The 13616-nt window shown below is 44.5% G+C and overlaps 1 protein-coding gene across 1 annotated transcript; it reads right to left on the minus strand.

The window, feature by feature from the left end:
- Positions 1-2784: 2784 nt before the first annotated feature.
- avpr1aa (arginine vasopressin receptor 1Aa) lies at positions 2785-6760 on the minus strand. Its single transcript, XM_037254925.1, has 2 exons — positions 5620-6760; positions 2785-4771 (listed from the first exon to the last, which is right to left on the minus strand). Exons 1-2 carry the CDS (start codon positions 6482-6484, stop codon positions 4488-4490), a joined length of 1149 nt encoding a protein of 382 aa, XP_037110820.1. The 5' UTR covers positions 6485-6760; the 3' UTR covers positions 2785-4487.
- Between the last annotated feature and the right edge of the window lie 6856 nt (positions 6761-13616).

Raw genomic sequence — 13616 nt, forward strand, 5'->3', positions numbered from 1 at the left:
CAATACATTTTTTTTTTTTAAATGTATATCATAAATGATGATGTTAAAGTAGTTTTCTTACTTCCAAATTGTTTAGCAAGTTGAACTAAATGACACCAAAACAGTGAAATTTCTGATTGCCAAAAAGAAGAATTTGAATGACATCTCCAATAGAAAATCAATTCCTTAAATAAATTGTTGTCAGTTCTGTCTGTAAGATGAGAGGATTGTGGCGTAAGAATAAAAATATCAAACTGAGGCTCACTGAGATGTCAAGCGTGGTTTCTGTTTTTTTGTTTTTTTGTTTTTTTTTAATGTCAAAGGCGCCTCCCTCGGTTGCTTCCAGCTCAATTCTTGAGTGAAGCTACTGAAGAAGATGTCGTTATTTGCCCGAGACGCGCCGTACTCGTGTTCACACGCTGTTTGCTGACTTTGGATCGATTGTGCTTCTTTGTTCAAGCCTTCCATCCCTCCCCGGGGGATGGAGAGGAAAACACTCAGCGAGCAAATAGGGAGCTCTCCGCCGGCGAGGAATGAGACACGTTCACTCAGCTCGGCGGCGTCTCGCTCGCGCGGGTGAGGACAAAGTGAGATGGATTTGCTGATTGATTGTGCTTCTTACGCAAGATGTCATTCAAGGGGCACAAAAAAATAAAAAAAGCTTTTTATACAAGCTTTTATAAAAGTTCGGAGAATGCCACGGCCATTAAGCTAGCCTAGCTTAACTGCAACACAATTATGGCTCCCTTGTATATTTTTCTAAGCGTCTCGTCACTGTTATTTCCCCTGCGGACGAGCTCCGCGGCCGACTTATGAGCTATTTGCTGAGTCTAGACTTTGACTGATGACCTGAGCCCATATCACGTTAGCCTGGCCTTCTTAATGACTAGCGTGCCTAACGAGATGCGGAGCGCCTGCTAGGCTGGGAATTCCAGACGTGTCCATCAAGCTTACAGGACAGCAACCCCCCCCCCCCCCCCCCCCCCTCCCCATAATGCCTCAAGCCGCCACATGATCCCTGATAGCAGGCCTGGTGATTGTTTTACAGCTCTCACTGAGGACTCGTGCTTCCCGCTAATGCTAGCTTTCCATCCAAAGCTCCAATGCGAGTCTCCCATCGGGCTACCCCGCGGCGTCCGTGCGATGCAGTCTCTCGCCTTGTGTGTTGTGCCGCCAGATGATGTGGCTCAGAAAGGCTGAGAGAACTGCACAACCTGCCAGAGTTAAATTGGTTGCAGCAAAGCCATGTGCCACGATGCTAGTTAGCAGACGCGTGATGTTTCCAATATGGAGCCCATGGCCTTCTTGAAGCTCTGGAGCGCTGCGCTCTAAATTTGCCAGCAATCGTGGCTTTGTTTCAATGTACGCGCAAATGGGGCTCAGGCTTGTTATTATTCTCTTGTTTGAATGGCAACAGGTGGCTACATATTGTGGATTAACTCTGACAAATAGAGGCTAGAGATGTTTTTGCAGTAAATAAATGATCATTTTGGGATTTGTAAATTCAATGTGACTGTCTCCAATGGCTAAATTGACAACAGATGTTTAATCCACAAACAGACCAATGTGTTTCAATTGCAATTGCTACATTTAAAACAGTTGTCGTCTTCATGCTGGGATGCATGCATTTGAATTTTCATGACGGCATCCTAAAAGGTTCATTTATTGTAAGATGACCTTCGCTTGGTGCTCTTCCTTTTGCCGCTTTGTTTTTGCATCGCCTATATCCGCTGCAAGGAAATAGCAGGAAAAATAATTTAGTCCGTGGCCAGCGTATGATAATAACTACTGATGTATTCATAGTGTGTATTTACCTTGAAGTGGAATCGGAAACTAGCGTGCACAAGATAGTCGGGCATAGTGAGACTTCCTAAAGGCATCTTTGGGTAAATGCATCACTTTGAATATTTTAAGCAATTTTCAACATGTGAGCGCCCGATCGATTTATTCTACGTGAATGTATGCGCACAGTCAATCACGAGTTTGCTTCCTTATTATTATTTTTTTTCTCCAAGACAATCACTCCAATGAGGTCTGATTGTCGGTATGCGCGCAGCCGCTGGAGCTTAGCATCAAAGCTGGAAATCAACACCGGCTGCTTGTCCACAGGTCAAGTCATCAAGACGTGTAAAGCTTCTTGATGAATGCTTTGGCGAATACTGTTGGGGAGGGGGGGCTGTTGCTAGGCAACAAGTGTATACCAAACTAACAAGCGTGTTGGAATATAGAAAAGCAACTGAGTGCTTTCCATTGCATTTCCCAAAATGTAAGAGATGCAAAAATATTGCAACACAAAACATTGCGGAGTTCCAATCTGTAAAGACCTATACAAAGGTGAACTCTACTGATGAAATCACCATGGCAACGCTGGAACCGTCTGACCGTCACGTGGTTACTGAGCGAAGACGTTGCTTCTGTTAAGGAAAGTTTAGCGCCAATGCTGCTCTTATTTTGGTAGGTTTCCACTTCTGTTTTTGATTTACAAACTTTTTGGAACAAAAGGTTGACTTTGAAGTAAGAAGTAGAAAACCATCACCGTCAAGTCTTTTTGTCTGACATTGCTTTTAGGTTGACTAGTTGTTCACGAAACAAAAAGAGGTGAATAAACACTAATCGGGAATATAGTTTTTCGAATAGTTTCACGCAAATGGTAGTTTCTCTAATTAATCGATTAACCGATTAATCCAATCGATTAACCGATTCCTAAAATATCGACAGCCTTGGTCACTTATAATCTAAAGTTGTATTTAAGGAGCAACTCTAATTTTAACAAACTTTTTTTTTTTTATGCAAGTCGATCCCATAGACGTAAAGCAAAGCTTTTATTAAGCAACACAAATATGACAATATCACAAATGAATGAATACATCTGATTGTGGTTTGCTGACTTTGCCACAGTACTGTACACACGTTTTGAAGTATCCCAGCGCTAATCACATCTACAGTGTTACATTCCACATGAATGTGCAGGAAATTGTGTACATCTGAAGCCCATACAAAGCCCCCACCCCTCCCTGACCCCCCCTCATCCTTCCCAGTACCCAACCAGCCATCAGCGCAGGATGCCAGAAGAGAATAAAGCTGACGTGGTGTGCGAGGAATGCGTGAGGAGGCCGCGGGAGGGACGCAAGGGGGTCAGGAGGTGTGCCGGCCGGCTCCTCCGACTGGCAGCTCGTCTCAGAGCATCCCATCGCCTCCGCCAACGTTTTCAAAGGGGCTGCCGGCCGCTGGAAGCCAGATGAGAAACGTCCTTGGCGGGAGCCTGCGCAAACCAGGACCCCCCACCCTGACGCAACATGAAACAGGACTTCAAGCAAACATAAAAAAACCTGAAAGTCAAAAGCGGATCAGTCAAAGGATTTCTTCCACTCGAAGAGGAAAAAATGAACTTCAAAGATGGCTGATCATTAAGAAGAATGACGTGGCGTCGTCTTCGCCGTATGGTCCAAACGTTCTTTTTTTTTTTTTTTCTTTGTAAACACTTTGACAGGAAGGAAGGGGTTCGAGTTGTCCTGCACTGCTCCGAACTCTAATGACGGAAAGCCAAGTTGGGATGGTGAAGAAAGCAGAACACGCGATGGTTCCGTGAGAATGCAGTGAGATGCTAAATGGCCAAATAAAGCAATCTGTGAGCGCCCCAAGGCAGTGCCATGACATCATTGCCACTGCCCAAACACCATCACACATTTAAAAACAAATCCACTGTTTTACAACGATAATGAAAAATCATGCCAAAGCAAGACAAAAATCGCAACAGCAAAAATGCATCATTCTATTTTTTTTCTTTTTTTTAAACAACTAAAGAATTTTTGGGCGACATCTGGTGCAATCTTGATGTTGCTGTTAGGTTGAATTCACTCATCCTTGTTTGAGATGTTCTGGTTTGGTGTAACGTGATACTGAAAGTATATTTTTACTTCTTTTCCAACAGAGCCGCTAACCCATGTCGTCGACGTAATCCCGTTTGTGTAAAGTGCGAGTGCCAGTTTGTTAATTGTTGGACTTTGCTTGTGTTGAATGAATTTTACAGTTGCAAGAAAGTTGGCGTTGATGCTTTATGATCCTCTCCGCTCGCATCTTTTGGCCGGCCGTTTCAATTCTACGCAATTTTCCCGATTTTTGTCAGGGCTCGACAACTCTCGGCATTCACACGACGTACAATCGTTTCTTTTGACGGCATGATGCCAATTTGGGCCGAGGCGATTCCGCCGCTTTCTAACACGCCCGTGCCAACGTTCGTATTAGACAACAAGATTCAACGGAACAATGTCAAACACGTCGCTATGGTACATTTATCATCAGTCTGCCTTTTTGCATTGTTTCCTCTCCATCGCCTCCAGAATCCCCGCCGGCCTTTGAAACAAATGTAAGCAGACACAATCCAGCTGGAACATCATTTTTAGAGTGTCTTCGTTTCCACTCGCGCCGCCCGGTTGGTTGGGTGTGCTTGGACTGTTTGCGTACCTTCCATTTTCCATTCCACAGTAAACGGTTGCCGGGCAGCGCTGTTATTCAACCTGAGCGGAGCTTTTGGGGTAGTTGTCCAGCTCGCGACAGTTGCCCGAGCTTCCGGTGGGGCTGCGGTTGGTGGCCTTGGAGAGCAGAGTGGTCCTGCGCAGGCTGCTGTCCGAATCCTCTTTGCGGAAGTCGGCCTTGATCCGCTGGCAGCAGGGCAGGCAGTGCACAAAGTCTTGCAGGAGGTGGCCGCTGAAGATCATGTAGATCCAGGGGTTGCAGCAGCTGTTCAGGCTGGCCAGCAGCGCCGTCAGCGTCACCGCCGTGTTCTCGGAATCTACGGGGAGAGAGAGAGAGAGAGAGAGAGAGAGACGACCACTTGATTGGCTTGGCTGAGTTGAATTTATGTGCTGGTGAAATGTGAGCGCAATCACAACCGCATATTTAGCTACGCACAAGATGAAGCTGGTGGAGTTTACATAATGTTTACACTTGTAATTTGACCCGCACTGTTGATCCACCATTAGCCTAATTTAGTCGTTCTCAAATAGTGAGGCGATCCTCTCTTGGGGGAACGACTGAGCCCAGGGATCATGCTTATTCCTTTTTTTTTTTTCCTTAATAAAGTGTAACAGGCTACAACATGTTTACTAGTTGGTAGTGGCACTTTGGTGTCAGAATGTGTGCAGGGAGGTGGGGGGGGGGGGGGGGGGGTCGGTACCAGCATGCCGCTCATACAGCACATAGGCACATTTTTTTAAGGGATGAAAAGGAAGGTGGGAGAATTTAAAAATAATGTTAATAATTCGGTGTACGTTTTTTTTAATGTTACTAAAAATATTAGGTTATCCAGAGGCATACTTATGATAATTGTGAAGAGAATATTATTATTATTTACAGTATAGTTGTGGTGGTGGGCGGGGATACTTTTTTTCGTCCTGAGTTGGGTAAAGAGAAAATAATTGATAAGTACTGGCCTAATTTGTACAGTTGTGTAATTTGTCCATTGTCGTTTCAAATCGTCTGACAAGAAAACGCTTTGCGGCGTTGGTTGGTATTCTCTTTGCTAAACCCAAAACACGCGCGTAAAAGTCGTGCGTAAACGAACGCGAGCTCGGCTTGAACGCACGCGGAGAGCGAAACTCGATTCACACGCGAAGTAGCCATTAAAAGTTCCACGCTCACCGGTGAAGTGGAGCTTGTCGTCCCACACAGACCACATCTGCACGGTGAAGAAGGGCGCCCAACACACGACGTAAGCCAGGACGATGACGAAGGTCATCTTGACGGTCCTCAGCTTGGCTCTGGAGATGGTGGTGATGCTGCTCACCGAGTTCTTGCCGATCAGCCCGTCCTTGTTGCCTCCGCTCTTCCTCTTCTTGTACTTGATGTTCTTCCAGATGCTGTGGCAGATAAAGCCGTAGCACACCACCAGGATGACCACGGGCACCAGGAAGATGCCCACGGTGATCCAGGTGATGTAGGCGCGGGCGCCCCACGGCTCGATGAAGTGCGCCCAGCAGTCCTTGACGCCGGTGCCGTTCTGGAACTCGCTCAGCGAGAAGATGAACATCTGCGGCACGCTCAGCACCAGGCTGCACGTCCACGTCGACACGATCATCACGCACGAGCGCCGCGTGGGCTGCTGGAGCGTCTTGAGCGGGTGGCAGATGGCGATGTAGCGGTCCACCGTCATCATCACCATCATGTACGTGGACGCGAACATGCCGGTCACCTGCAAGTGCTTGACGATCCGGCACAGAAAGTCCGGCCCGTAGAAGCGGAAGGTGATGTCCCAGCACAGCTGGGGCAGCACCTGGAAGAAAGCCACCACCAGGTCGGCGAAGCTCAGGTGGCGGATGAAGAGGTGCATGCGCGACATCTTCCTCTTGGTGTTGTGCATGGCCAGCAGGACACTGACGTTGCCCACCACGGCCACCACGAAGGTGATGCTCAGCACCAAGATCTCCATTTGGGCAACCTCCTCGTCACGCGCGAACGGGTCCGAGCTGTTCTGGGGGACGCTGTCGTTGCCGCCGGGGCTCCCCATGTTAGAGTGGGACCGAGGCTGCTCGTCTTCTCAGCAGTGGGGCATAGTGGCTGATCTGAGCCTGAGGGTCGCCCCTGACTGTGCCTCGGGAGGAGGGCTGCGTCCGTACGTGTCCCACCGAGCCGTATAAGGTGCTGCGCTGCGCCGCGCTGTGCTGTGCTGTGCTGTGCAGCGTGGCGAAGTGTGGAGAGAGCGAGAGAGAAAATGCCCGCTGAGCTGCTCCTCTGCTTCTGCTGCTGTGGAGCCTTTTAACTCGAATCATATTTCACGCCGGGAGAGCGGAAGGGTTGACTCTCTGAAAAAAAAAAAAAAAATTCTCACTCACGCCCCCAAGATGTGCAGTACGAGATGTAGGAGCTGCGTGTGTCGGAAATGATGCCAACTTGTACTTTTTTTGATCGTTCTAGAACTGGAGGACAATTTAGGCACCAGTCATTTTATATTACTTTTTTTTGTTTGTGTTTTCACACAAAACGGCATATTTGGCGTCACCTTTTTTACAGATACCTGAAAACATTGCAAGTTCAGTTGTTCCAATACTATTTTTTTTCAATACTAATTTAATTTTATTATGAATTCTGACAGGATTGGGAAAATCAATGTGCATGCAATGTGTTAAAAAGGTATGACATTCACAACACATAAAACTTTTTTTTTTCTTTTTTTAAATTATCATACTTATGCATCCCCCAGCCGAGTTGTAGAAAAAAGCCCCACGTTTCCCTCGCCTATGGCTGTGTCAAAACAGAACTCTCAAATGGACCGTTAGGTAGATTGGTTTCATACGTCACTAACCCCGCCTCTTTCTCATTTAGACGTCACTAACACAGCGCGAACTTTGAACCCATCCACGTTTTAACGCAAACAGCTGCGCAGGTACTGCAGGAGAGGAAGTGCTCCGAACCAAAGTGTACAAAGGACAACAAACACATTCGAGCCACAGAAAGGCTTTTAGTTGGACTTTATTTATGCAGCAAAAATGTCCAAACAACTCCCAAGGCGTTTGTGGCAAATATTTTACTGACTGTTTCAGCAATTTGGGACAATTCAAATGCGGGACATCTTTCACTTTCCCAGGATGGATATCAACAGCAATAATCCTGTTCAAGTAAGTCTATTTTTGTATTTTTTGTGTAGTCTTTTTGTGTCGTTAGCTTTGCAACATCGGCACTAGAGTGTTGGGAACCGTTAAAAAATATATGAAAGATTTTTTTAAAAGGAATTTGTCGTTTTTTTGCAAATATGAATATGATGGTTTTATTGGTCTGAGTGAAACCCTAACCCTCCAAAATTAATATAATATATTGATATGAAAAGTCTACACTCCCCTGTTCATATTTGCAATTAAAGTAAATGACACCAAGAAAAATGATTTCAAAACTCTTATAATTAAGTGCCTTGAATTAATCACAAATCATTTTGAGTTATTCTAGTAGGCTTTTTAATACTTTTCCACCTCCTCCTAGCAGAAGCTTAAAGGTTTCATGATGACAATAACTGCTAATTTGGAATTGTTTAAATTATACCACAGTTTCACCGGAAAATTTGAAAAGGTGTATTTTGTTCTCCTTTTGAATCCACATTTACGTAGACGCTTATAATTGCATATGGAACAGGATGTTACATCTCAATTAAATGTCATCAGAGCACCTTGTAATCTGCTCTTATTATTACGTCGCCCGCTCGACTGTGAACACCGTGTGACTTTCCAATTGACTGCCTCGAAAACAAGCGGCAAGACTTTTTTACAGCGTGCATGCCGTAATCCCTCCCCGCTTGGTCCAATCATCACTTTTGTGTTAAAAGCACTTGTGAACATTCAGCACATGTCGCAAGTCTCCCGCAAGGATATGAGAGCCAAAACAAAACAAAAAAAAATCACAAAGAGCGAGTGGTTATTAAGAACCACGTGTTACTTCGAGCGTCACGCGAGTCTTGTGGCGGACTGACAAAATGGAATGTTGTTTGTGCAGCAAGGGAAGATTTCCACAGCTGGACGCTCGGTCTTATCTCTCACATAGGACTGATTTATGTCACTTGTGTGTTTCTTATTTGGAGTCGGCTAACAAACGGATTGAGCGCAGTTGTCTATGGAATGCGAACGGAAAGATTCGCACGTGAGGCTTCCCTTTGGAGTTTTATTTTCACTCCTTTCAGCACTGTTGGCATGTCCAAGATTAACTTTAAAGTTGTCTATTTGCAGTTTCATCATCTTTAATGCCATAACATGCCACAAGATGGCGCCAAACCCCTTGATAATGGGAAAGTAGAAAATGGTATGGCGACTGTTTTACTGCTGAGCCCAAAAAAATCTGAAATATTTGCCCTGCAAAATGGAGTTGGTCCAATCTCATACTCAGTGGGTCAATTTCTACGATCCACGCGCTGATAGTGGACCTTCATTTGTGCAGATATCCTCCTTCATTTCCGAAGGTTCCTTCAGCAAACAGTCCAAAGCGGAGACCCTGGGGAGGCCCCTCACCCTTCCTTTGGCCCGCACTTCCTTTAAAACTTCCCGCCGGAGAGTTGAAATGACTCAGTAGCGTTTCCGCAATGATCTCGAGTGTGTCCGCCGCACACCGGGAGCTCAGCAAAGAAACTATTTTTCAAGCCTTTGGCAACGGTTGCACCGCCGATCCTACGAGTGTGTGTTTGTGTGTCCCCCTTCCCGTCCGGGACTCAAGTGGAGAGGTCACCCCGAGCTCATCATCTCTTGTTTATGGAGGCCGTCACTCCAGGAGGTTCTCGGAGATCTAATTTAAACTGTTGCCTGGATTATTCTCGTTGGCCGCATGATGTAAAGACTTGGCGCGACATCGTCAAGTTGACCCAGAAGCACGGTGACGCTCGTCGTGTCTCCCAGAGCTAGAGAAGACGGTCCCAATCATTTCCATTAGGGTTACCTTCTTTTCATGCTCCAACGGTGGCTTATACTCGCTAATACTGCTTGCTCTTTGTCCATATGATGTTCCAGAAAGCATAAAGGGCAAAAAAAATTGAATGTTTCATTTTCTTGTTCTCCCACCTCCATCTTTAATTAAATGCATGGTCATTTTTTTGTTTATGCAGTGGAACCTGAAATATATTTTATATTATCTATATATTTATTTGCATTATTTATTTCTATATTTAATTTGTTTATTTTATATATTTATTTATTTATGCTATTTATTTATATATATATATATATATATATATATATATTCTTTTTAAAGTAAGGCATAAAAATGTAAATACCAAAAATTCCAGTATTTTTTTAAATATATTTAGTTCTCTATATTTATATATTTTTTTAAAAGTAAGGCATGACAATGAAAATACCAAAAATTCCAGTGTTTTTATTCTATTTTTTTGGCCCCCATATTTTCCCCGAGAGTTTATTTTGTCTATTTCCACTACAGACTCCAAATATACCACGTATGCACCGGGTAAATGTATACTTGTCGTTATGACTCTTACCAAACATGGCTCGGTGCACTACTTGGACTTGAAATGAACCGTCCGTCTAAGAATGCCATGTACGCTTAATGTCAAATGCATATAAAATGTCATGCATCAAAGGAATGTGGCAGTATTTAATAAAGCGCGCCAGATGGAGGCCGCGATGTTCTTTCGACACCTCATGCATTTTAATGGCGGTTCAATACCACGCGTTCAATGTGTACATGTGCGGGTTTTAAAAAAAAAAAAAGCCAAATGAAATCTGACCCCAAGTGAATTTTCACATTCTACAGGAGCATTAATTTAATTTAGTTTCCTGCTCGTGTGCGGTCCCGCAGACAGAACCAGACATTGACTTTTCTTTCAGCTCCGCGGGTGGCAATGGCACACTGGACAAGCGCAGTTTATTACATTTGTTCGACAAATTGTGGTTTGAGGGCTGATGCCACAACTGGATCAAGCTCATAATGCCACTATTACAGCCTGGTTGAAACTTTTGCCATGATGCACTTAAAGGTCACTGTCACTCCTGAAGCAAAGTTTGACCACAACAATTTTGGGAGTCAATTCAAAATAAACTGGTTGCCAGCCTACTGCATTTTTTTTTTTTTGCCATACGAGTGCAAAGGGAAAAAAAAAAAAAATCAAGCGCGACTTTTAAATATGAACCATTTCTGAGCGTGCACAAATGTTATTTTAGCGTCATACAATTTACACACTGATATTTTATGACATCATTATTATCCTTATTTTCCTTTTACGCGGTTCTACTGCTTCACATTGAGGGTCCAATTTGGAACAAGCACAAATGTGATCAAATACTTTCCAGCCCCATAAATGGAGGACGAGGGCCGACCGACATTTGCATTGCTGCAAAGTGGCCACAAGCTCAACCACAGAATCACCCGAGTATTTTTTTTTTTTTCTGAGCGCCATCATTTGACTGTAGCTGTTGATCAGACGGAGCGAATGGAGATAAAAGGACGCATATTTTGTTAGTATCTCCAACAATAACAATTGTCCAACAAATTGAATGTGATTTGAAACGGCGGGGCGAGGAACGTTCTCGCCCATCGCTCGCCGGGCCATTCTACTCCGACACAAAACCCGATGGCCTTTTTTTTTAGTCGTAATGAGGCGTTTGAGTGTGTCCGTACTGTTTAGCTTCACTGCATCTGTTCAACCGTCAACTTTGATTGTCATCTGGATCATTAGTTTCTTATTAATTGACTTTTTTCCTTATGGCAGCAAGCTCCAATGAATTTGTTCTTGAGCAGTTTTCAAAGACATTAAAAAGTTTGGAGAAGCTCAAATAAAGGTCACCTGTAAAAGGCTCGACCGGGTCTAAAAAGTTTAATACGGCCAACTTTTTTGTTTGAATAATCTAAGGACTGCGGTTAAGGGAGCACTTGCGAAAAGGAAGCCCATTAGTTGAAGCTGAACGACGGAAGGATACGTTGGACGTCTGAAAACTTGAAACATCTTTGCAATCACGGCAGCTTAATGGAAACACGACGGCAATGTCAGTAGGCAAATTAAAACAACTCGTCACAAAGTCAGAAATGAATCGGCGAGAGGCCGCAGCTGGCGTCACTCGGGTTACGGATGAGTCATGATCAAATGTAAAAGAATCCGACGCTCCTTCCAGCGGACCCTCGTTTGAACAAACCGTCGCTAATGAACGTGACTCAGCCTGGACAAAAATACGGATGTGCAAATATGGCCGCACAAGGTTTTCATTTTGAACTTTGTCTCAACAAAGTCGATGGAGTCGCCGTCCGTCTCGCTTCCATTCGTTTTGCTTCGAGTTGCAGGTGAGAGCCGGAGCCTTTCGAAAGGTGAAAGGTCACAACATGGCCGGCCCCCTTTCTTTTTTTTTTTGTGGGAACAATGCGGGGAATTTCCCCTTGGCTGCTCCCAGGGCAAAAAAAAAATCCTTGGTTGAGGGAAGAACTTGACCCCTTTGAACACCTTTGGGATCAACCAGAGCGGCGCTGGCGAGCCGGCGGGCCTTCTCACATGAGTAATGATTATCCTCTGGATAAATTGGCAAGACCATTCCCACACCAAAAATCTTCCCAGAACCCGCAAAAGCAAACTCCCCGCAGAGCGCACCAAAAGCGGCTGCTCTCATTCCGAGTGACTGATGCTTGCTGACGTTGCGTAATCAAATCATCGCAGTTATTGATACACATCCATTTTGTCGTCTCGCCAGATGAACATGTAAGACGGGAGCAATAAGGCTCGCCCCCGGGCGGAAGGATGTTATTGGCTCGCACTTGACGATGAGGAAAAAAGGATATTAAGAAGGTTGTGATGGATGAGTGATGTCACTTCCTGCTTTTTCCCCCCCATGGCTTAACACTATGGGTTTTATTTTATGCATCCCAAGATAAGCGTCCAGGCTTGTAACATTCACATGAAAGCAAAAGCAAATGATGAAAAGATGCTCTGATGTTGCTGAACTCATTGCTTTTAAGAATAATTTACCCTGCGATGTTTGTTTTTTTCCCCCCTTGTCTCGATGGCTTTAAAATGGCCGCAGCAATTTGATTGATTTATTTTTTTTTTATTTAGCTTCAAAGCTTCTCCCTCCAAAGGGACAATGAGACCTTCATTTGCGTAGCGGAAGCGCCCGAGCAAACATATGGTGATGCAAGGAAGAGAATGTTCTTTCCTCAAGAGCGACGAAATCAATGCTCTAATTTATACCTACATAAAGTTTCGTCGACGCTGGGAAGGAAAACGTAAGACCTTACGAAACCTATTTCAGTTTTTAAGTCAAATTAAGATGAAAACAATTACTGTTTAGTTGAATGTAACAACAGTAATCATTTTGATAATTGTAATTGGCATTGATTGTTTTGTGCTATTAACTTAAAACACATGTAGGCCAAAGCATTCAGCTTCCTTATTTACTGCCAGGCATTTTCTAATCATGCAGAATTGATTCTTCCCAAAGAACAAGATTGCAAGTTTCTGCAAGTGGAAGAGATTTTTCCAGGTGAGGCCGGCGGCTTAATAGCGAATTGCTGCTTATCAGCGCACGGCAAGCCGTGGCCGCTTTGCAGCTTCTCATCAGAACTGGCGGCGGTGGCAATTTGAAAATAGTACTTTAAAAATACCGCGTTTCAGTTGGAGACTTCGGAGATGCAAATTACAGTATACAACAATAGCCTCTTGACTCAAGGTACATTGAACTTGGTTATCTTGTAATGAATAACATAATGCAATACAAATCCAATTCGTTCTCTGTGGGCAAATCCTTCATCGTCGTGTCACCATGAGGGCAAAATGTCACATTAATCATAATTATCACTGTTATTCCTAATTATCCCTCCCACGGGCTGTCATCAACTGGAAATGAAACCAGCGTCAGTCTATCCAAGTCCAGTCAATGATGTCCAAACTGCATGTGAGCGTGCCAAAATCACTTATCAAACAATTCCACACGGGGGGCTAATCTGTCCCCTCGGCTATCGCGCAGCCACAGGCGGCGGCTCGCAACAAAGGTCCAATCAAGTCCCTCCTATTCCGGGCCCAGCCGGGTTTCCTCTCACGACCACTTATCATGTTTGTTCTGACATTCCCGACGTGGAGCACCTGGCACACGACACGGAGAACGAGACTCTCAGTCCAAAAAATACACTCGTGCAGTACTTTTGCAGAGGTTATCAAAATATTAGGGACA

The sequence above is a fragment of the Syngnathus acus genome, chromosome 6 (genome assembly GCF_901709675.1).
Source record: "Syngnathus acus chromosome 6, fSynAcu1.2, whole genome shotgun sequence".
Classification (NCBI taxonomy): domain Eukaryota; kingdom Metazoa; phylum Chordata; class Actinopteri; order Syngnathiformes; family Syngnathidae; genus Syngnathus; species Syngnathus acus.

Coding starts and splice junctions, on each gene's coding strand:
- avpr1aa (XM_037254925.1), bottom strand. CDS start 6,484: ATGGGGAGCCCCGGCGGCAACGACAGCGTCCCCCAGAACAGCTCGGAC. Junction 4,772..5,619: donor CGACAAGCTCCACTTCACCG/GTGAGCGTGGAA, acceptor CTCTCCCCGTAG/ATTCCGAGAACACGGCGGTG.